We start from the raw sequence: 15,800 nt of genomic DNA, 5'->3' as shown, positions 1-15,800 counted from the left end.
TTTGGTATATTTCTGAGGGTCGGACGGTCTATTTAGCTAGATTTGGCTTATTTTATAACCATGATAGCTTATATGTAGCTTGAAATCTAGCTTTTTTCAAATTTCATTTACTTTTTTTGGCATACAAAATTTGTTTTTTGATTGTAATATTTGTTAATGTTTATCAAGAAATCGGATTTTGTTATATCATCCAATTTTTTTGTATAAATTTATGGGGATAAAATCATGTCATTACTTTAATTACAAATTCAAAAACATATATCAATAAAATACAGTTATCTTTTATTTTGATGAGTTTTTATGGTAAGCTTATTATTATTATTAAGATTTTTGTAATTTACCTGTTGTGTTTGATGCAGATTCAAGCTCCTGAAAGTGGAGAGCATTTCGAAATGTCGTTAAAAAAGACTTGCGTGCTGTCTGCCGCCGCACATAGCTGGCGGAATCCTAAAGATAACACCCGCGGAATTCCGAGTGTAAATACATGTGCTTTATTTTTACCGATTAAAGTCAATATCTTTGATATATGTATGTATGCAAGTGGGTCTTCAAATTATGTACATAATTTAAGTAGAAGTTCCGACAGGCACGACAGCCCCTGAGCTCAAGTTACTGTCTAAGGGATTAGCCTGAGATTCTTTGGACCTCTTACTCACAGAGTACACACAAGGGTTTACTTTACTTTATTCGTGGAACAGAAGGGAATACTTCCATAGCTTGGTCGATATGAACATTCGGAACATACCATCACCAACAACAGGGTGGGATTTTGTGTATGAGATATATACAGATGTGCATGCGTCGCAATCGGATGACTGTTTGTCTCTTAACTGAAACAAGTTTCAGACTACTTTCCTTCCGCAGAGACAGGGCAGAAAGAAGATGGGTTTTATCCCACTTTAATCCTGTGTGGACGCCACTAAGTACCGTACAGTGCCGAGCACATGTGGATACATGTTCATCACTTTTCAGTTTGAACGCCAGTAAAATCTTTAAAAATGCATAAATCTTTGTGATTTTTTTTCAAAGATTCTTAAATCTAGTAAGAATGAAAAAGACAATAATTTATTCAAAGAGATCTTTTTCCTTAAGAGATTTTAAATTGCTAAAAAAAAATTGCATGTATCCACTTTTGCACGTTACAAATTTGTTTACCTTAATCATTTTTAAAAAATATTTGTTATAAAGGTCATAAGCTTTTATCATATTTCGAACTGGTTTTGGCAAACAATTTTCGGAATATGATAAAAGCTAAGGCCCTTTGGAACAAATATTTTTAAAAAATGATTAAAGTAAACAAATTTAAAACGTGCAAAAGTGGATACATGCAATTTTTTTTTAGCAATTTAAAATCTCTTAAGGAAAAAGATCTCTTTGAATAAATTATAGTCTTTTTTCATTCTATGAAAAAAAATCACAAGGATTGAGGCATTTTAAAAGATTTTACAGGTGTTTAAACTGAAAAGTCATGAACATGTATCGGGTATTGTAAGTGGTTCTGTTCTGTGTTCTGGCTAAACAATTGAACAATGATGTCAGGGAAAAGTAAACGAAGCCCTCCCCAACAGCAGTCTTGTGCTCAGTGCCTGTGCCTGCCTTTAGGCCCGAATCAAACAAAGTCGGACGCGTCAGGGTTGTGTTGGACTGGGGAGTTGCGCGACGATGTTTGCGATGAGGGTGGGGTCTTCGATTTTTTGTCGAATTTGAGAAAAATATCTTCCAAAGTGCACTCATTCAGCGAGTAGTCCGCCACGATGTGGCCCAATCTGTCGGTCAGATGGTCCTCGGTTATCCTAAACACCCTCGACCAATAGACCAAGTTCTCCTGGGTGCTAACAAAGTAGGTTAGGGTTCCGGCATGATTCTCGCGCAACTCCAGACCCTCGAACTGCGCCTTCAGGGTATTTGTGATAGTGTGCACGTTCTGCTCCGTTTCCGTGTCTAGTTTCATCTTAAGTTTTATGGTGAAGCCGCTCAGTCTCTTCAAGGCGCAGATGGTATTCAGGCACTTGAATTTCCCATTGGCCATGATGGCCAGGCGATTACACAGCTCCTCACACTCGTCCATGCTGGAAATCAAAATTATATGTAATTGAAAATTGATTTAATCCAAATTCTCAGCCGTTCCCTACCTGTGTGAAGTAAGCACCACAGTGCGCTCCTGGCCCTGAAAGTCCTTGATGCACTCCCACAGAAAGCGTCTGGAAATGGGATCCACGCCAGTCGTGGGCTCGTCTAGGAGAACCAGTGTCGGGGCCCCGATCATCGCCATGGCAGCCATCAGTTTGCGCTTCGTCCCCCCCGAATAATGTCGCACCTGGACCTGTTGATACTTGGTCAGGTGCATTTTTTCGAGCCAGTATTTCACGTTTTCCGTCACGCTACTCGGTCCTTCGCTGGTGGTGCTCAGTCCCCGCAGGAGGGCCATATAGTGGAGACATTGTTCGGCGGTCATAAACTTATTCAGGGCATCGTACTGGGGGCAGTAGCCGAAACGATGGCGATAGCCTACTTCGTCCTTTCGAATATCGATGCCATCGATTCGTATGCTCCCTCCGTCCAGAGGCAGATTGGCGGCAATCATTTCGAATGTGCTCGTCTTTCCGGCTCCATTGATGCCTAAGAGGCCAAAGCATTCGCCTCTAGAAGCGGCAAAACTGATTCCATCCACCACCACTTTCTTGTGGTACCGCTTGCGCACTTTGCTGACGATCAAGGGACACTCCTGCGTCGGATCGACCATGAGCGCCTCCACTCGACGCTCTTCGTTGGCACAGTCGTCAACGACCGTGAGCTGGGTGCTAGAACTGGTGCCCGTCGAGCTGTTCTTCTTCAAGGTGACCAGGCACCTGTTCATCCAGATGGCATCGTGGACCCGTTGGCGGAGGTACTTGTGCTCCAAAACGATGGTGAAGAATGAAAAGACCAGCACGCAGACGGCCATGGCATAGACAAAGAACGTATCCGTCGAAAGCAAATGGGCGGTGGGTACAGAGCGTCGGTTAGCAATGAAATTCTCATTGATGATGCGCAGCTGGTGGTTCAGATTGAAGTCGGGCAGGAAGCAGAGGAAGGCTATCTTCGTCTCGTGCAGTTTTATGGACTGCGCATTGTTGGAGGTGATCAGAGGAGCAATTGCTAGAAGGGCACATAAATAGTATTCAGATCAGGAGGATGGGAGGGAGCTAAGGAGGTCTAATATTACCGGACACAATCAGCATCAGCAGCAGGTAGGTGGATATCGTCGATATGGACTTGAAGTTATTGGCCAGCGAGTACAGAATGGGCAGGTAGCTGCAGCCGTAGAAGAATATGCTCATAACAATGATTCTCAGTTCTGAGGTGGAGTAGAGCTCCGAAGGCATTAGCCAGTTCTGAAGCACAAAAAGCGCCACACAGAGGAGGACCAGCAGCAGGACGTCGAACACAAAGGTGGACAGCCAGAAGGTGTAGCGTGACATGGTCTGCAGCTGGCGGAAGCCGTTGTCGTGCTCTCGGAAGGGTAGCGAAATGAAGTAGAACATGCAGAAGAACATTCCCACGGACACGATCACCACATAGTACTCCAATCGCGTGGGACTGATGTCGCTGATAAAGCGTCGAATCGGCACATACGTGGTTTCAATGTCCGACTCTGGGCTGACCATCTTCAGCATGCTGGAGTCCAGAAAGTTGATCAGCTCCACTGAGCTGTGGTAGCGATTGCCCGCGTAAAAGATTTCTATCTGCGGAGTTCCTCCAGTGCCCCGGCCCCCGCCGTACATGTCGATAGCGCCCACCACCTGTTCCAGGAAATCCGCCAAGTTGTCGCGTTGCAATTCGAGGAGCTCTGCAAAAAAATGCACATGTAATAATAAACTCATTGAAAATCATGAAACCAGCGCGACTTTCAATCGAAAGGCAACAAAGCTCCTAAAAATCGTAAAACTCAACGATCTTTCTGTAAAAGCATCAGAACACGAAACCCTTAACTCCTCAGAAAGTGTCATCTACTCCATCGATTTCCACAACATCGATATAGTCATTGTTTGAGATGACAAGCTTTTTTGGCACCTATGTATGTGTTTCAAAATGAAAAGAGAATTTGGGTTAAACCTTATAATTCGTATTTAATCTTGGTGGCTTAGCGGAAGCCGGTTGCTTGCTATGGCCAGATAAAATTTATGCGAGATCGATATGCAACCAATGCGCAGAGGGGTAAGCATAGAACTAAAAATAGACGACGGCGTTAGATCAAAGTGATTGCCGAAGTGGCGGCAGCAGATCAAAGTAATTGCCGAAGTGGCGGCGGCAGAGAGCCCCTTTAGCGGGAGAGCGCAGCAGCTCTGCAGAAAGTCAACGTTTTACAACATAGGCGGCTCCCTCTGCTCATACAATAATAATGCTTAAAGTTACGGTTATTCTTCAGCGGCTGGCCCGAACAGTCATCAAAAACGAACTCAAAACACAAAAGGTCATCAACGCCACGAAAAATTCTCAAACTCAAAGACGGCTAGCTTCAAGAAACCGGAGTTATCAACCTCACATTCGACACACCAACACTGCCCCAGCATATTATGATACGATACGAACGCGTAAACGTTCGCCCCCAACCAAGCCCCCTCAAATGCAATAATTGCCAACTAAATACTGCAAAACCACCAAAATCTGGAAAAGCTGCTCTGAAGTGCACCCCGCGGACGACGATTTATGCTCTAACCCGAAATTCTGCAGCAACTGCAACAACAACACTAACATCCAAAATAACTACAGCCCACTAGACCCCAAATGACCTGAATTTCTAAAGGAAAAAGAGAGCCATAATCAAATCATCAGAGAAAGTGGACTTCATAACTGAAAAAAAAAATATAATATATATTTTTAACGCAACACACACCAATCCACAATTCGCCGAGATAGCTGCATATCACCAACAACCAAAACCACGAACCATCCCCAACCATCCTTCATCATCACACAACAAAAAAGGCTAACTACTAACTTCGCAGACATCTCAGACTCAAACCTACACCTAACCAAACTAGCCCAGCAACCCACCCAAGAAGAAATGGGTTTCGAGGAAATTACGAAAACCAAAAAAACCAAAATTATCCCAGATACTGTGATATCACCACTGGGAATACCACATAACCACATTAATGCATTTGGAGGCACAGCCTCATCCTCATAGACAACTCCATATCCCACACCCAAATCCCTCTCAACTCCGACTTTGACGCAGTAGGGGTCAACATCAAATCCAAAGTCAACATCATATCCTACATCTCCCCAAACAAACCCTTCAATGCCCTCAACCTACAAAACGTCCTAACCCAAACCACAAACGACTCCACGCTTGTACTAGAAGACTTTAACAGCTGGCACCCCTACTGGGGCTCACCTAAGGCTAACCTAAGAGGGAAAACCTTAGACTCTTTGCTGGACCATTCCAATTATATTTTCTTAAACGATAAATCCCCCACGCACTTCTCAACACATAAAACATTCACCCACATTGATCTCTCCCTAGCATCAGAAACTATTGCCCCAGAGCTCCTCTGGGAAGTAATAGACGACCGTAAAAAAAACGTCCTTCAAACTAAAAAGTTCTGACTGGGATCTCATCAAAAATTCATCCATAAATTCAACTCCACTACCCTAACAAGCGACAACGTTAACAGGGAAAACGCAATAATTAAAAAAATTATAATTTTTCCATCCCTCAAAACACTACTTTCTCCCTCCCCCGTTCCGTTCCCTGGTGGAAAAAGGCTAACAGTCCTTAAAAGAGAAAAAGTCACTAAATGGAAAAAACTCAAACGGGACATAAACAACGCCACCAACATAGAATTTAAAAGAGCAATCAGGGAAGCTAAACGGAAATCGATCCTTGAGTTCACCACCCAAATACACCCTAACTCAAAGACATCCACAACATGGTCTAATATCAGACGGCTGTGCAGACTCTACCCAGCTAAAAATATAAACAATATCTATAACCCCCACACCCAATCAGACACAATCAACCAAACCGAAATAGCCAACTCCTTCGCCTAAACTATACCCCAACGCCATCAGCACTAGAAATCGAAAAGGAAATTTCCCTTATAGAATTCTCATCAGCACTGTACTCCACATCTCCTACTTAATGTTAAAAAACGCACACCCCCACCCTTAAAACGACTTTAACAGAACACTCAACTCATACATCCCACAATAGCTCAAACTCAGCCTAGTTCTCCCGATTCTAAAACCACAAACAGACTTAAAATCCTACAGACCCATATCACTTAATTATTGCTTATAATTATTATTATGGTGGTTTGTTTTGAATAACAAACTATTCCACAACAGCCAACTATGTTTTAAACGAGGCAAATCGGTGCTAGATAGCCCACTCTACGTAGACCACCTAGCCACCAGAGCCATTGCCGTAAGAACGAATCTAACCTTAATCTCCCTTGACTTCACCAAAGCATTAGACAAAATAGGTATCAACTCTATTGTCCAACAAATAAAAAAAAAATTTTAAATTTCAAAGAGAAAAATCCTCGTGAAAAGTGGCCGAACCTCTCGAGTACCTTCCCACTTCCCAACGGCATACCCCAAGACTTCCTCATCTCATATCAATAATCTCAAAATAGACCTTGCCAAGCCACTGGGCATTATCAAACACCTCTCGTCCTTAAAATACAACGGCCGAATCTCATCACTTGTAAAAATCACCAAATCTCTAATCATATCCAAAGTAAACTTCTGCCTCCTCATATATGGTTACTCACCTAAAAACCAGCTTAACCACCAGCTTAAAACTACGATTAATGCAGCAACAAGAGCCGCCCTGGGTGCATTTCGCACACCCACCCACTAACAACCTTCTATCCGAAGTCAACTTACACCTTGGAAGAGAATGTCGACGAATGGGTAAAAAAGGCAGTACACGGCGCAGCCTTCGGTGTTTCCGGGGTGTTACGATTGTGGACACAGCCGGGTGTCCGATACTCACTTACTTTAAATCAAGCAAAAATCAAATATTGTTAATTGTCGCGAGCTCTCACCATTTTTCACACTGTTTCCGCGTAGCTGCAACGTTTTGGCCGTGAGTCCACTAAGTTCGATCTGCTGCCGCAGCTGTTGCTCAACCTGAGCATGATGGCCCGTCGGATTGTATATATAAACTACTCCAGAGCCCATCTGACTGAGCTTGAGCGGTAGGGCCGCCTCATTCTTCACAACAGACATGGCGTGCATAGCGAGAATGGCTCCAGAGACGCACACAACGGGAAGGGACAGCTGGTAAAGATAAGGAGAAACGCAGTTTATCGGTTACAATAACATTTACCAGTTCGGTTGTGTGCGTAGATAACTGGAGCGACTGTGCTGATGATAGGGGCATTTCATACCATTATGACAGCATATAACCACTCGTTGGCAAGGAACGTCCACTTCTTGTAGAACACCGCCAGCCACAGCTGCCACGTGCTGGGCGGAGTGTGCTGGCTGGGTAGTCGCTTGTAGAGCGCGGTCAGCAGGGGAGCATCGTTCCGAGAGCCGTCTGGAGTGTCCACCTGATCCTGCTCTCCCGCACATCTGAAAAGCAAATAAAAGGTAAGGGCTATCCAGGGACTACTAAAACTCTAACCAACCTTAGAAAAACATCTTCTAGTGAAGTATCCGTCATAGAAATGGTACTTATTTCCAGCTCACTTGTCCTCGACTCCAGTTTGAGCAGCATTTCCGAGAAACACATCTTGTACGCATACGGCAGGCAAATGTAGACAGTCGGCTTCACCACATTCTAAGGGAAGTTCAAGGAAAATCATTGCACACGCTGGATAAAGGGCGCATCGAAGTGGAATCTTACCAGCACGCGGGCAGTCGGAACGTAATCGAGTATAATTTTCATTATTTCACGTTCGCGGAATGTGAAATCGGTGACTTCCAGCTTTAGGCGGTACCCGATGCCCAATCTACGCTTCAGTTCCAGAGGGGAGCCAGTGCTCTGCAGCTTTCCGTTGGCCAAGATGCAGATGGTGTCACCCAGCACTTCGGCCTCCTCCATGTAGTGGGTGGTGACCAGAATGGCCTTCTCCTTGCGCAGATTCAACAGGATGTCCCACAACTGGCGTCGGGACTCGATGTCCAGTCCAGACGAGGGCTCGTCCAGAATCACAATTCTGAGCAGCGGACAAGAACACTTTAAGTTCGGTTTTCTAGAATTCTACGAGTATCACTTACTTTGTGTTTCCTGCAATGGCAATGCCCAGCGACAGGCGCCTCTTCATTCCCCCTGACAAATTGCGCCCATACTCGTCGCGTTTCTCTTTGAGGCCCAGTTTTTTGAGCTGGGTATCAGCCCAAAGACACGCATCCGAGCGGCGTGACCCGCGCAGCTGGGCAAAGAACTCCAAATGCTGATGACACGTCATGTAGCTCATGAAAACACTGTGCTGGGGACAGAACCCAATCAGGTGGCGATACGAGGCCACATCGCGCTCGCTACAGACAACAATCTTGCCCGCATCCTTCGGGACCAGACCTAAACAATGCCGAGAGGAAGGTCAATATGGACCCTGATAAGGGGCAGATGGTGAATCAAAGATCGAACCCATAATCATGTTCATCATCGTTGTCTTTCCGGCTCCGTTGTGGCCCAAGAGAACAGTGATCTCCTTGTTGTTAATCGTCATATTTAGATTGTCCGAAATAAGCGTTTCGCGTTTACTTGTCTGGAACTTCTTGCACAGTTCCGATATGATGATGGCATGGGTTCCACGCGGTGCAGTTGTGTACTCATTGCGTTGTCGCTTCTTGTACGTATTGGGCTGGAATTAGGACGAATGAAGTTATCCTTTTAATTATAAGATATGCCACAATTACATCCAGGAAGAACAGAAAAGGACGCTTGAGTCCCCCAGGACCGGGGAAAACACAGGTCATATAGTTGTAAAGCAGAGCGTAGAGGATGGATTGAGCAATGAGTGAACAGTAGATCCAGAACATGCGGGTGGAGTCATCTTTGATCTCACGGAAAAGATCCGCTGCCCCAAAGTGGCGATCTGTGAAAGAATAATAGAGCAGAATGTGAGGAATGAAAGCTCAAACGAAGGCTGCCGCTGCTGCAGATGCCTACGTTTGTTGGAGAAGGTCTGGAACACATCCAAGCCCTCAAGGAAGGCATTGGTGCTAAACAGGAAAAAGGCCACAGAGGTGACCCAGCTGCGGACAAAACTGAACACGTAGGGAATGATCAGCATCACCAGGCCGCCAATTTTCGCGTAGAAAACTGAAAATGATAATGGAGAAGACATCCGCATGGAGTATTCTGTGGGATTTATCGGAGGGCAGTCCTTACCAGAGTGAAAGCACACGGAGATTAAGTACGCGTACGACATAGTGGCCAATATGTAAAGCAGATACAAAACAGCGATGTAAGCGAAGCCAATCAGGCCCAGAGCCTCGTAAAAGTAGGCGGCGATAAGGACAAATAGAAGGAGCGCTGCATAGCAGATAAAGCGAATGAAAAAGAAGGTGAGGCCATTCAGGAAACTCATTGGAGTGACTAGATTTAGAAACTCCTTGAGTCCGTTCTGTTTTTCCTCCACAAAAGGGACAACAAAAGTGCTCAGCAGGACGACATTGAAGAGGATGCTGCATAGTGTGCCAAAGTAGGTCAGACGATGGCTGTCCATGCTGCTAACCTCCAGGTTGGGCATGGAACTAAGCAGGAGCTCATAGTTGGGGTTTAGTTCCTGATATTTCATATACTGGCGGTCCAATATGTGCTGCAGCGTCAGAAAACCCACCCGTATGTAGTCGTCGTCATCTGAAAGCGGGCATGACAAAGAGGAGAGTTCGTTAAACCATCTTAAAAAAAGAAAAACTCGGAAAAAATGTACGCACCCTTCTGATGATTTATCTCTTCATCATTCACGAATCGTTTCTTGGGCGAAATTCGCATTTGATTTGAGCTCAGACTATACAGGAGCCGTCCAACAGAGCCCCGGTTGGGCACTTGATTAAAGTTGATTGCGAAACAGTTGCCCAGGCAGTTCTGTTCCATGTCCAGCTGCATATCGGAGCTAATGTTGTAGATACGGAAACCTGCGGGGCAAAATTGTGTGTATTCCGGACCGGCGGATGCCTTCAAAAATTAAGAGAGACTCACGCTCTGCAGGGATCTCCAGCTCCTGTCGCACCATGTCCATAATATCATCGACATTGTTACTGCTGGGTGCAAAATATATATAGTCCAGGTCGTTTGCAGGGAAGTAAAGTTGTTTCAGTACATCCTAAACAAAGTAGATGAGCGTTAATAATCAATAAAAGCTGATTGCAACGTCACTCTTATCTACACTACTCACGTAGTCTTTTGGTTCGAGCTCCTCCAAGTTGTGCTTCACAGGTCTCACCGACCAGTGCAAATATCCACATAGCACAGCCGCAGACCCAATAAAGATACACAGTAAAGGCACCAAATTGAATCGCAAATATAGAAAGTTTTTACGGAGAAACACAAAGAACAATGGGCTGCCCCTGCAAGCCATTGTGGGTGTCAATGAAATTGTCTCCGATTTTTTTCTGGGCGTCGCCAACTTTACTACAAACTTATCGTTAATTGTGATTTACATATATGTAGCGGGTGTTTCAGCAAATTCTGATAAAAACAAATGTGTAATAAAAACAAAACTTAGTCATCGCACAACCAAAGATAACTATACAGATATGGAAAAAAGATTGTTATGGGCGGTTTTGGAGAAAGCCGATAGTTATCAGGGCTGGAGAAGAAAAAGACCCACGCACGTATACTCCCATTCACAACACATTACAACCCCCCCATTACACACATACATACACCCGTCCGACCCACAGTTAAATAAAATTACCACAATAAAAACGAGAAAAACAAACCACGATCAAACATAAACATCCGCGAGATTAAGGAAGCAACAACTTTAAATGGGGCTGCTAATTCGGCCGAGATAGGGTTAATTTTTCTGTTAGTATTTTTATACCCGATACTCAAAATGGGTATTGGGGTATATTAGATTTGTGGTAAAAGTGGATGTGTGTAACGTGCAGAAGGAATCGTTTCAGACCCCATAAAGTATATATATTCTTGATCAGCATCAATAGCCGAGTCGATTGAGCCCTGTCCGTCTGTCCGTCCGTCTGTCCGTGTGTCCGTCTGTCCGTCCCCTTCAGCGCCTAGTGCTCAAAGACTATAAGACCAAAGACTATATAAGACCACTTCCGCCCTCACAAAGGGCAAAAATCTGTGGCATCCACAATTTCGACGATACGAGAAAACTAACAACGCAGAATCGTAGAAGATGACTATATCTTCTATAGTGCAAAATCTGAACCAGATCGTATAATTATTATAGCCAGAATCAAGAAAACAATTTCATTCTTTCTCGCTCTGTCTCTCTCTAACACACAGGTTTCATGGTCGGTTTTGCCAATTGCAAAATATGAGTTCAAGGATCTCAGAACCCATAAGGGCTAGAGCAACCAAATTTGGTATCCACACTCCTGTGATATCGGACCTTGACCGTTTTGTGTCAAAATTTCGCCCCACCCCCTTCCGCCCACACAAAGGACGAAAATCTGTTCCATCCACAATATTGCAGATTCGAGAAAACTAAAAACGAAGAATCATAGATAATGACCATATCTCTCAGATTGCTGAATCTTGATCAGATCAGATAATTTTTATAACCAAAGGAACAAATCAATTTGCAGTGGCTACGCAGCGCCCGACGTCACGCTCAGACTGATTTTCTGTGTCTCTCGCACGCACTCTTTGTCGTGTCGTTCAATATTAGCGGCGTCTGCCGGAGGAGAGCCATACTGACTTAGTATCGGGTATAACTGTAGAGTCGCGGTGTCCGCAGCAACTCACAACGTTCCCCCTCGTTTTGTATAATTAATATTGTTACAAAAATAGATAAATAAGAAAATATAACATGGATATAATATGAAAGTAAACGTAGTCATGAATGAGCAGAAAACGGTAGTTGGGTGTGACGATAGCGAGAAGAGCGGGACCCTGAATATGAAAAGGGAGCGCGCGAATTCAAAATGGAATGAAAATGATCATGGAAGGGTGGGACCCTGCTACGAAGACAAGTCTGTCGTATAGGTTAGATTTATTTTTTTTGTATGTTTTTGTTTTTGTTTTGTTCAATCCGCCCCTGGCTTATCGGGTCGGAAACACCCCTGACTTCACCGTGAGCTAGCTGGGAACGATAGGCCAGGGTGGCAAAGAGGCGGATCATAACAGATCTAACAGTAGTGTGGATACCAAATTTGGTTGCTCTAGCTGTTAAAGTCTCTGAGATCCGTTGCGGGGCGTTACACTTTTAACGGTAACGGCTCTTAAAGTCTCTGAGCACTTTGTGTTTTGTTCCGCAATTGAGATGGTAGTGCTTCGATAAATCACTATTAGTTTAATATTTGACCGATAAATATGGCACATCGATATATTGTTATCGAACCATCGCATTCTGTAAAGGAAAAACAACAATGAGCAGCTCACAGCTTTTTCCCATAAGTTTAAACAAATTGACTGACAAAGAGCGCCACAAGTACATTCTCGGCCACTATGTGCTCAACAACACCGCCCAAAGCGAGTCGCGAAAACACAAGCGAGACATCGATGTCATTCGGGAGAACCATCGCTTTCTGTGGGACAACGATGACGAGGAATGCGGATCGCTGAGTTGGGATCAACGCCTGGCGCGGCGCTACTACAAGAAACTCTTCAAGGAATACTGCATCGCGGACCTGACTCGCTACAAGGAGAACAAGATAGCCCTCCGCTGGCGAACCGAGCAGGAAGTTGTGGCAGGAACAGGACAATTCCAGTGCGGCAGCCGCCACTGTGGGGAGCGGACGGATCTGCGCAGCTGGGAGGTGAATTTCAAGTACATCGAGCAAGGGGTGCCCATGAATGCGCTGGTTAAGGTAGGATCCGATATTTCAGATACATATGTCTGTATATAATATATACTATATATATGTATCTAAAAGAAGTGCATTTGCCACACTCCTGCAGGTACGGCTTTGTCCCACGCATACGGATCAACTCAACTATCGCACCAAAAAGAAGGAGTACAAAAAGCAGAAACGTAGGGAGAAGGATGAGTGCAGAGCTAGAAGAAGAAACAAGCGACGGAAACTGGATGATACTGCCAATGATGAGGGCGAGAAAGATAATAAGGAAGAGCCTGCGGTGCCAGAGGCAGATCCGGAAACATGGAACATTGAAGCTGAGGAACCCACCGCAGACGACCAAATCTGGATAAATCAGCTTAATCTCAGCGAGGAACAACCCTCCAGAGAGCAAGAATTCGAACGCTATCTGGAAGATCTTCTAATGTAAAATACATAGCACGTTTATTTTTGTATTCAACGTAGATCTTTTTAAAGTTACTGGCCGCGGGATGCGCTCGCTTATATACTAAGATGTACATGCATAATCTTTTCGTGTATTTTCTGGGACTTGCATGTACATACACTCACATTTACAAGACTATTCACAATTATTTGTTAAAACCAACACCAAAAAGTTGAACTGGACAGTAGGGCTGTGACTCTGACTCGACTCTGTTTTTTTTTTTTACAATATTATGTGTAATTATGTGTACCTAGAGTTCAATCGCAATCCCTTTGTTGATCGAGTGCAAGTCGGATACGCTACAGGTTCGAAAATACATTCTCATACTCATTCATTCATTCGTTTCATTTGTTCGTTTCGTTTTGTTTTGTTTCAGCCCCAGCAACGATCGACGTTCTTCTAAATATAAACTGGAGAAACAACACTTTAAACGCTTTAAAATAAATACCCTTGACTGTTTACATTCGATGAATACAAAAATCACGATTGAGCACATCCGCTTGAACTAGGTGATACGACTGATCTAAAAGGTATAGCATCGTTGAAGGGATTTGATTTATAAATCCTTCGGCAGGAGCTCGGCGAAGGCCTGAGTGGGCCTGAAGGCTTGCACCTCGGTGAACACCATTTCCCTCCACTTCTCCACGGGCAACTCGTTCTCCTCGAAGCTCTGGTCGTACAAGGCCGCTGTCTGCTCGTCGGTGGGGTCATGGTACTTCTCCATATAGGGATGGGCCAACGCCTGCTCGGCTGTGATGCGCTGGTCGGCATCTAGCTCGAGCATCTTCTCCAGCAGGTCGATCGCCAGCGGATTGGCCCCACGAAAGATGTCTCGAAAGTTTCGTCTCGGCATCACTGGCAACGACCGTATGTAGTTTCTGGCACTCTCCGAGGAGATGCGGCTCATAAACTCCTCCGCCGGCGTGCCCAGCACTTCCATGATCAGGTTCAGCTGATGAATGTGATCGGTGCCGGGGAAGAGGGTGCGTCCGGTCAAGAGCTCGGCCATGATGCATCCCACAGACCAAATGTCCACCGTCTTGTTGTAGTGCATCCAGTTGAGCATGATTTCCGGTGCCCGATACCATCTCGTGGCCACATAGCCAGTCATCTCGCTTTCTGCGGGTCGTGCCAGACCGAAATCCAAGATGCGCAACTCGCAATCCTCGTTCACCGCGATGTTGGACGGTTTCAAATCGCGATGTATCACCCCGGCACTGTGAATATACTTTAAGCCTCTTAGGATTTGGTATATCAGGAACTGAACGTGGTCGTCAGACAACTTCTGCGTGCGTATTATGTTGTTGAGGTCCGCGTCCATGAGATGCGTCACCATGTAGACCTGCTGGAACTGGTCCAGCGAGTCGGCGGGCTGTCCGGGATGGAAAACGTCCAGGAGACCAATTACATTCTCGTGCTCCATGTGCTTCAGTAGGCGCAGCTCACGGTACGTTCGCTTGGCATGCACGGCCGACTGAAAGGGCCGCGCCAGTTTCTTTATCGCTACCTTTGTGCTGGTTCCTCGGACAACAGCCTTGCACACCTGACCGTAGGCCCCCTGCCCGACGGGCTGAAGGCTTTGGTATGTCTCTGGTATCTCCCACTCCGTGCGATTTATGTCTAGCTTGTAGAACTTCGGCATTTTTCGTGACATTTCGCTGGATTTGGATTCTTTTTAACCCGTTTTTTTCGCCCGATTCTTTTTTAGTAGTAGTTCTTCTTCTTCGTACATACACACACACACACACACGCATAGGCATGCCGAGAGGGAAGAGCGAGCCAGAGAGAGAGAGAGGGAGAGAGAGAGAGAGAGAGAAGTGGCGGTATGTCAACACTTTTGCCAAAGTGCCGTAGAGTGGAGATGGTCACACTATTGGCTTGAAATCCCGCGCCCAACGCTTTTGTTGCCAAGTGAAAGATTCCCTTCGACAAGGGCTCCATCTTCGGTGGCAAAATCAGCCTCAGTGAGGATGGGGCTATCGACGAGCCCGCCTTGTCGTTGTCGTGCATTGGGCAGGTCCTGAATCCTTTGCAGCAGCAGGTGAGGGAGAGCGTCGACCGTCAGCAGTCCCTGGTGACAGACATTCAGAGCGCCCATGGAGCTTTCGTCTCGGAGACGGGAAGCTGTGGCAGCTCGCGCGACACCCTACGATAGCTACATTGAGCTGTCGGGCAATCTCCAGGAGGGAACTAAATTCTACAACGACCTCACCCAGCTCCTGGTCGTATTCCAGAACAAGATCAGCGACTTTGTGTTTGCCCGCAAAACGGAAAAGGAGGAGCTCATGAAGGACCTAACTACAGCGTCGAGCCGACAAGCTTGCCCGGCTACGCCCTCTCTGCCCTCGCACTATGCCTCCATCTCGGGTAGTGGCAGCGGTAGGTACAGTCATTCCCTAACAAAGTTTGATAATACATC

At 45.4% G+C, this 15,800-nt stretch overlaps 3 protein-coding genes and 1 long non-coding RNA gene across 7 annotated transcripts; 2 read left to right on the top strand and 2 right to left on the bottom strand.

The window, feature by feature from the left end:
* The first annotated feature begins 76 nt into the window (after nucleotides 1-76).
* LOC117184213 (uncharacterized) lies at nucleotides 77-531 on the top strand. Its single transcript, XR_004469492.1, has 2 exons — nucleotides 77-303; nucleotides 360-531. It is a non-coding gene; the product is annotated as an uncharacterized lncRNA (long non-coding RNA).
* Nucleotides 475-10,708, bottom strand: Eato (Engulfment ABC Transporter in the ovary). Its single transcript, XM_001356212.3, has 15 exons — nucleotides 10,344-10,708; nucleotides 10,148-10,271; nucleotides 9,883-10,083; nucleotides 9,335-9,805; nucleotides 9,113-9,265; nucleotides 8,860-9,038; nucleotides 8,588-8,804; nucleotides 8,218-8,518; nucleotides 7,844-8,156; nucleotides 7,626-7,777; nucleotides 7,383-7,569; nucleotides 7,038-7,272; nucleotides 3,206-3,829; nucleotides 2,133-3,138; nucleotides 475-2,069 (listed from the first exon to the last, which is right to left on the bottom strand). Exons 1-15 carry the CDS (start codon nucleotides 10,524-10,526, stop codon nucleotides 1,610-1,612), a joined length of 4,806 nt encoding a protein of 1,601 aa, XP_001356248.2. The 5' UTR covers nucleotides 10,527-10,708; the 3' UTR covers nucleotides 475-1,609.
* Nucleotides 10,709-12,439: 1,731 nt separating this feature from the next.
* LOC4816318 (protein FRA10AC1 homolog) lies at nucleotides 12,440-13,842 on the top strand. Of its 4 annotated transcripts, XR_001451447.2 has the most exons (3): nucleotides 12,450-12,948; nucleotides 13,040-13,686; nucleotides 13,758-13,842. XR_001451447.2 is itself a non-coding variant. In XM_015181334.2 (2 exons), the coding sequence occupies exons 1-2, from the start codon at nucleotides 12,508-12,510 to the stop codon at nucleotides 13,114-13,116; spliced, it is 540 nt and encodes a 179-aa protein (XP_015036820.2). In that variant the 5' UTR covers nucleotides 12,440-12,507; the 3' UTR covers nucleotides 13,117-13,191. The 4 variants fall into 4 exon arrangements, 3 of the variants coding, with proteins under 3 accessions (XP_015036820.2, XP_015036819.2, XP_001356249.3); XM_015181334.2 differs by lacking the exon at nucleotides 13,758-13,842 and having other exon boundaries at nucleotides 12,440-12,948; nucleotides 13,018-13,191; XM_015181333.2 differs by lacking the exon at nucleotides 13,758-13,842 and having other exon boundaries at nucleotides 12,441-12,948; nucleotides 13,015-13,191.
* p38b (p38b MAP kinase) lies at nucleotides 13,359-15,125 on the bottom strand. The gene has a single exon (XM_001356214.4). It carries the CDS (start codon nucleotides 15,033-15,035, stop codon nucleotides 13,938-13,940), a length of 1,098 nt encoding a protein of 365 aa, XP_001356250.2. The 5' UTR covers nucleotides 15,036-15,125; the 3' UTR covers nucleotides 13,359-13,937.
* Between the last annotated feature and the right edge of the window lie 675 nt (nucleotides 15,126-15,800).

Source organism: Drosophila pseudoobscura, chromosome 4, assembly GCF_009870125.1.
Source record: "Drosophila pseudoobscura strain MV-25-SWS-2005 chromosome 4, UCI_Dpse_MV25, whole genome shotgun sequence".
Classification (NCBI taxonomy): Eukaryota; Metazoa; Arthropoda; class Insecta; order Diptera; family Drosophilidae; genus Drosophila; species Drosophila pseudoobscura.
This window is presented reverse-complemented; position numbering and strand designations above follow the sequence as displayed.

Excerpts from the sequence above, each read along its gene's own strand:
- Eato (XM_001356212.3), bottom strand. The coding sequence starts at position 10,526 with ATGGCTTGCAGGGGCAGCCCATTGTTCTTTGTGTTTCTCCGTAAAAAC. Across the intron at positions 7,778-7,843 it reads TTCCGACTGCCCGCGTGCTG|AATGTGGTGAAGCCGACTGT; the intron begins GTAAGATTCCAC and ends AACTTCCCTTAG. Across the intron at positions 7,570-7,625 it reads CTAGAAGATGTTTTTCTAAG|ATGTGCGGGAGAGCAGGATC; the intron begins GTTGGTTAGAGT and ends TTTGCTTTTCAG.
- LOC4816318 (XM_001356213.4), top strand. The coding sequence starts at position 12,508 with ATGAGCAGCTCACAGCTTTTTCCCATAAGTTTAAACAAATTGACTGAC. Across the intron at positions 12,949-13,039 it reads CCATGAATGCGCTGGTTAAG|GTACGGCTTTGTCCCACGCA; the intron begins GTAGGATCCGAT and ends ACACTCCTGCAG.
- p38b (XM_001356214.4), bottom strand. The coding sequence starts at position 15,035 with ATGTCACGAAAAATGCCGAAGTTCTACAAGCTAGACATAAATCGCACG.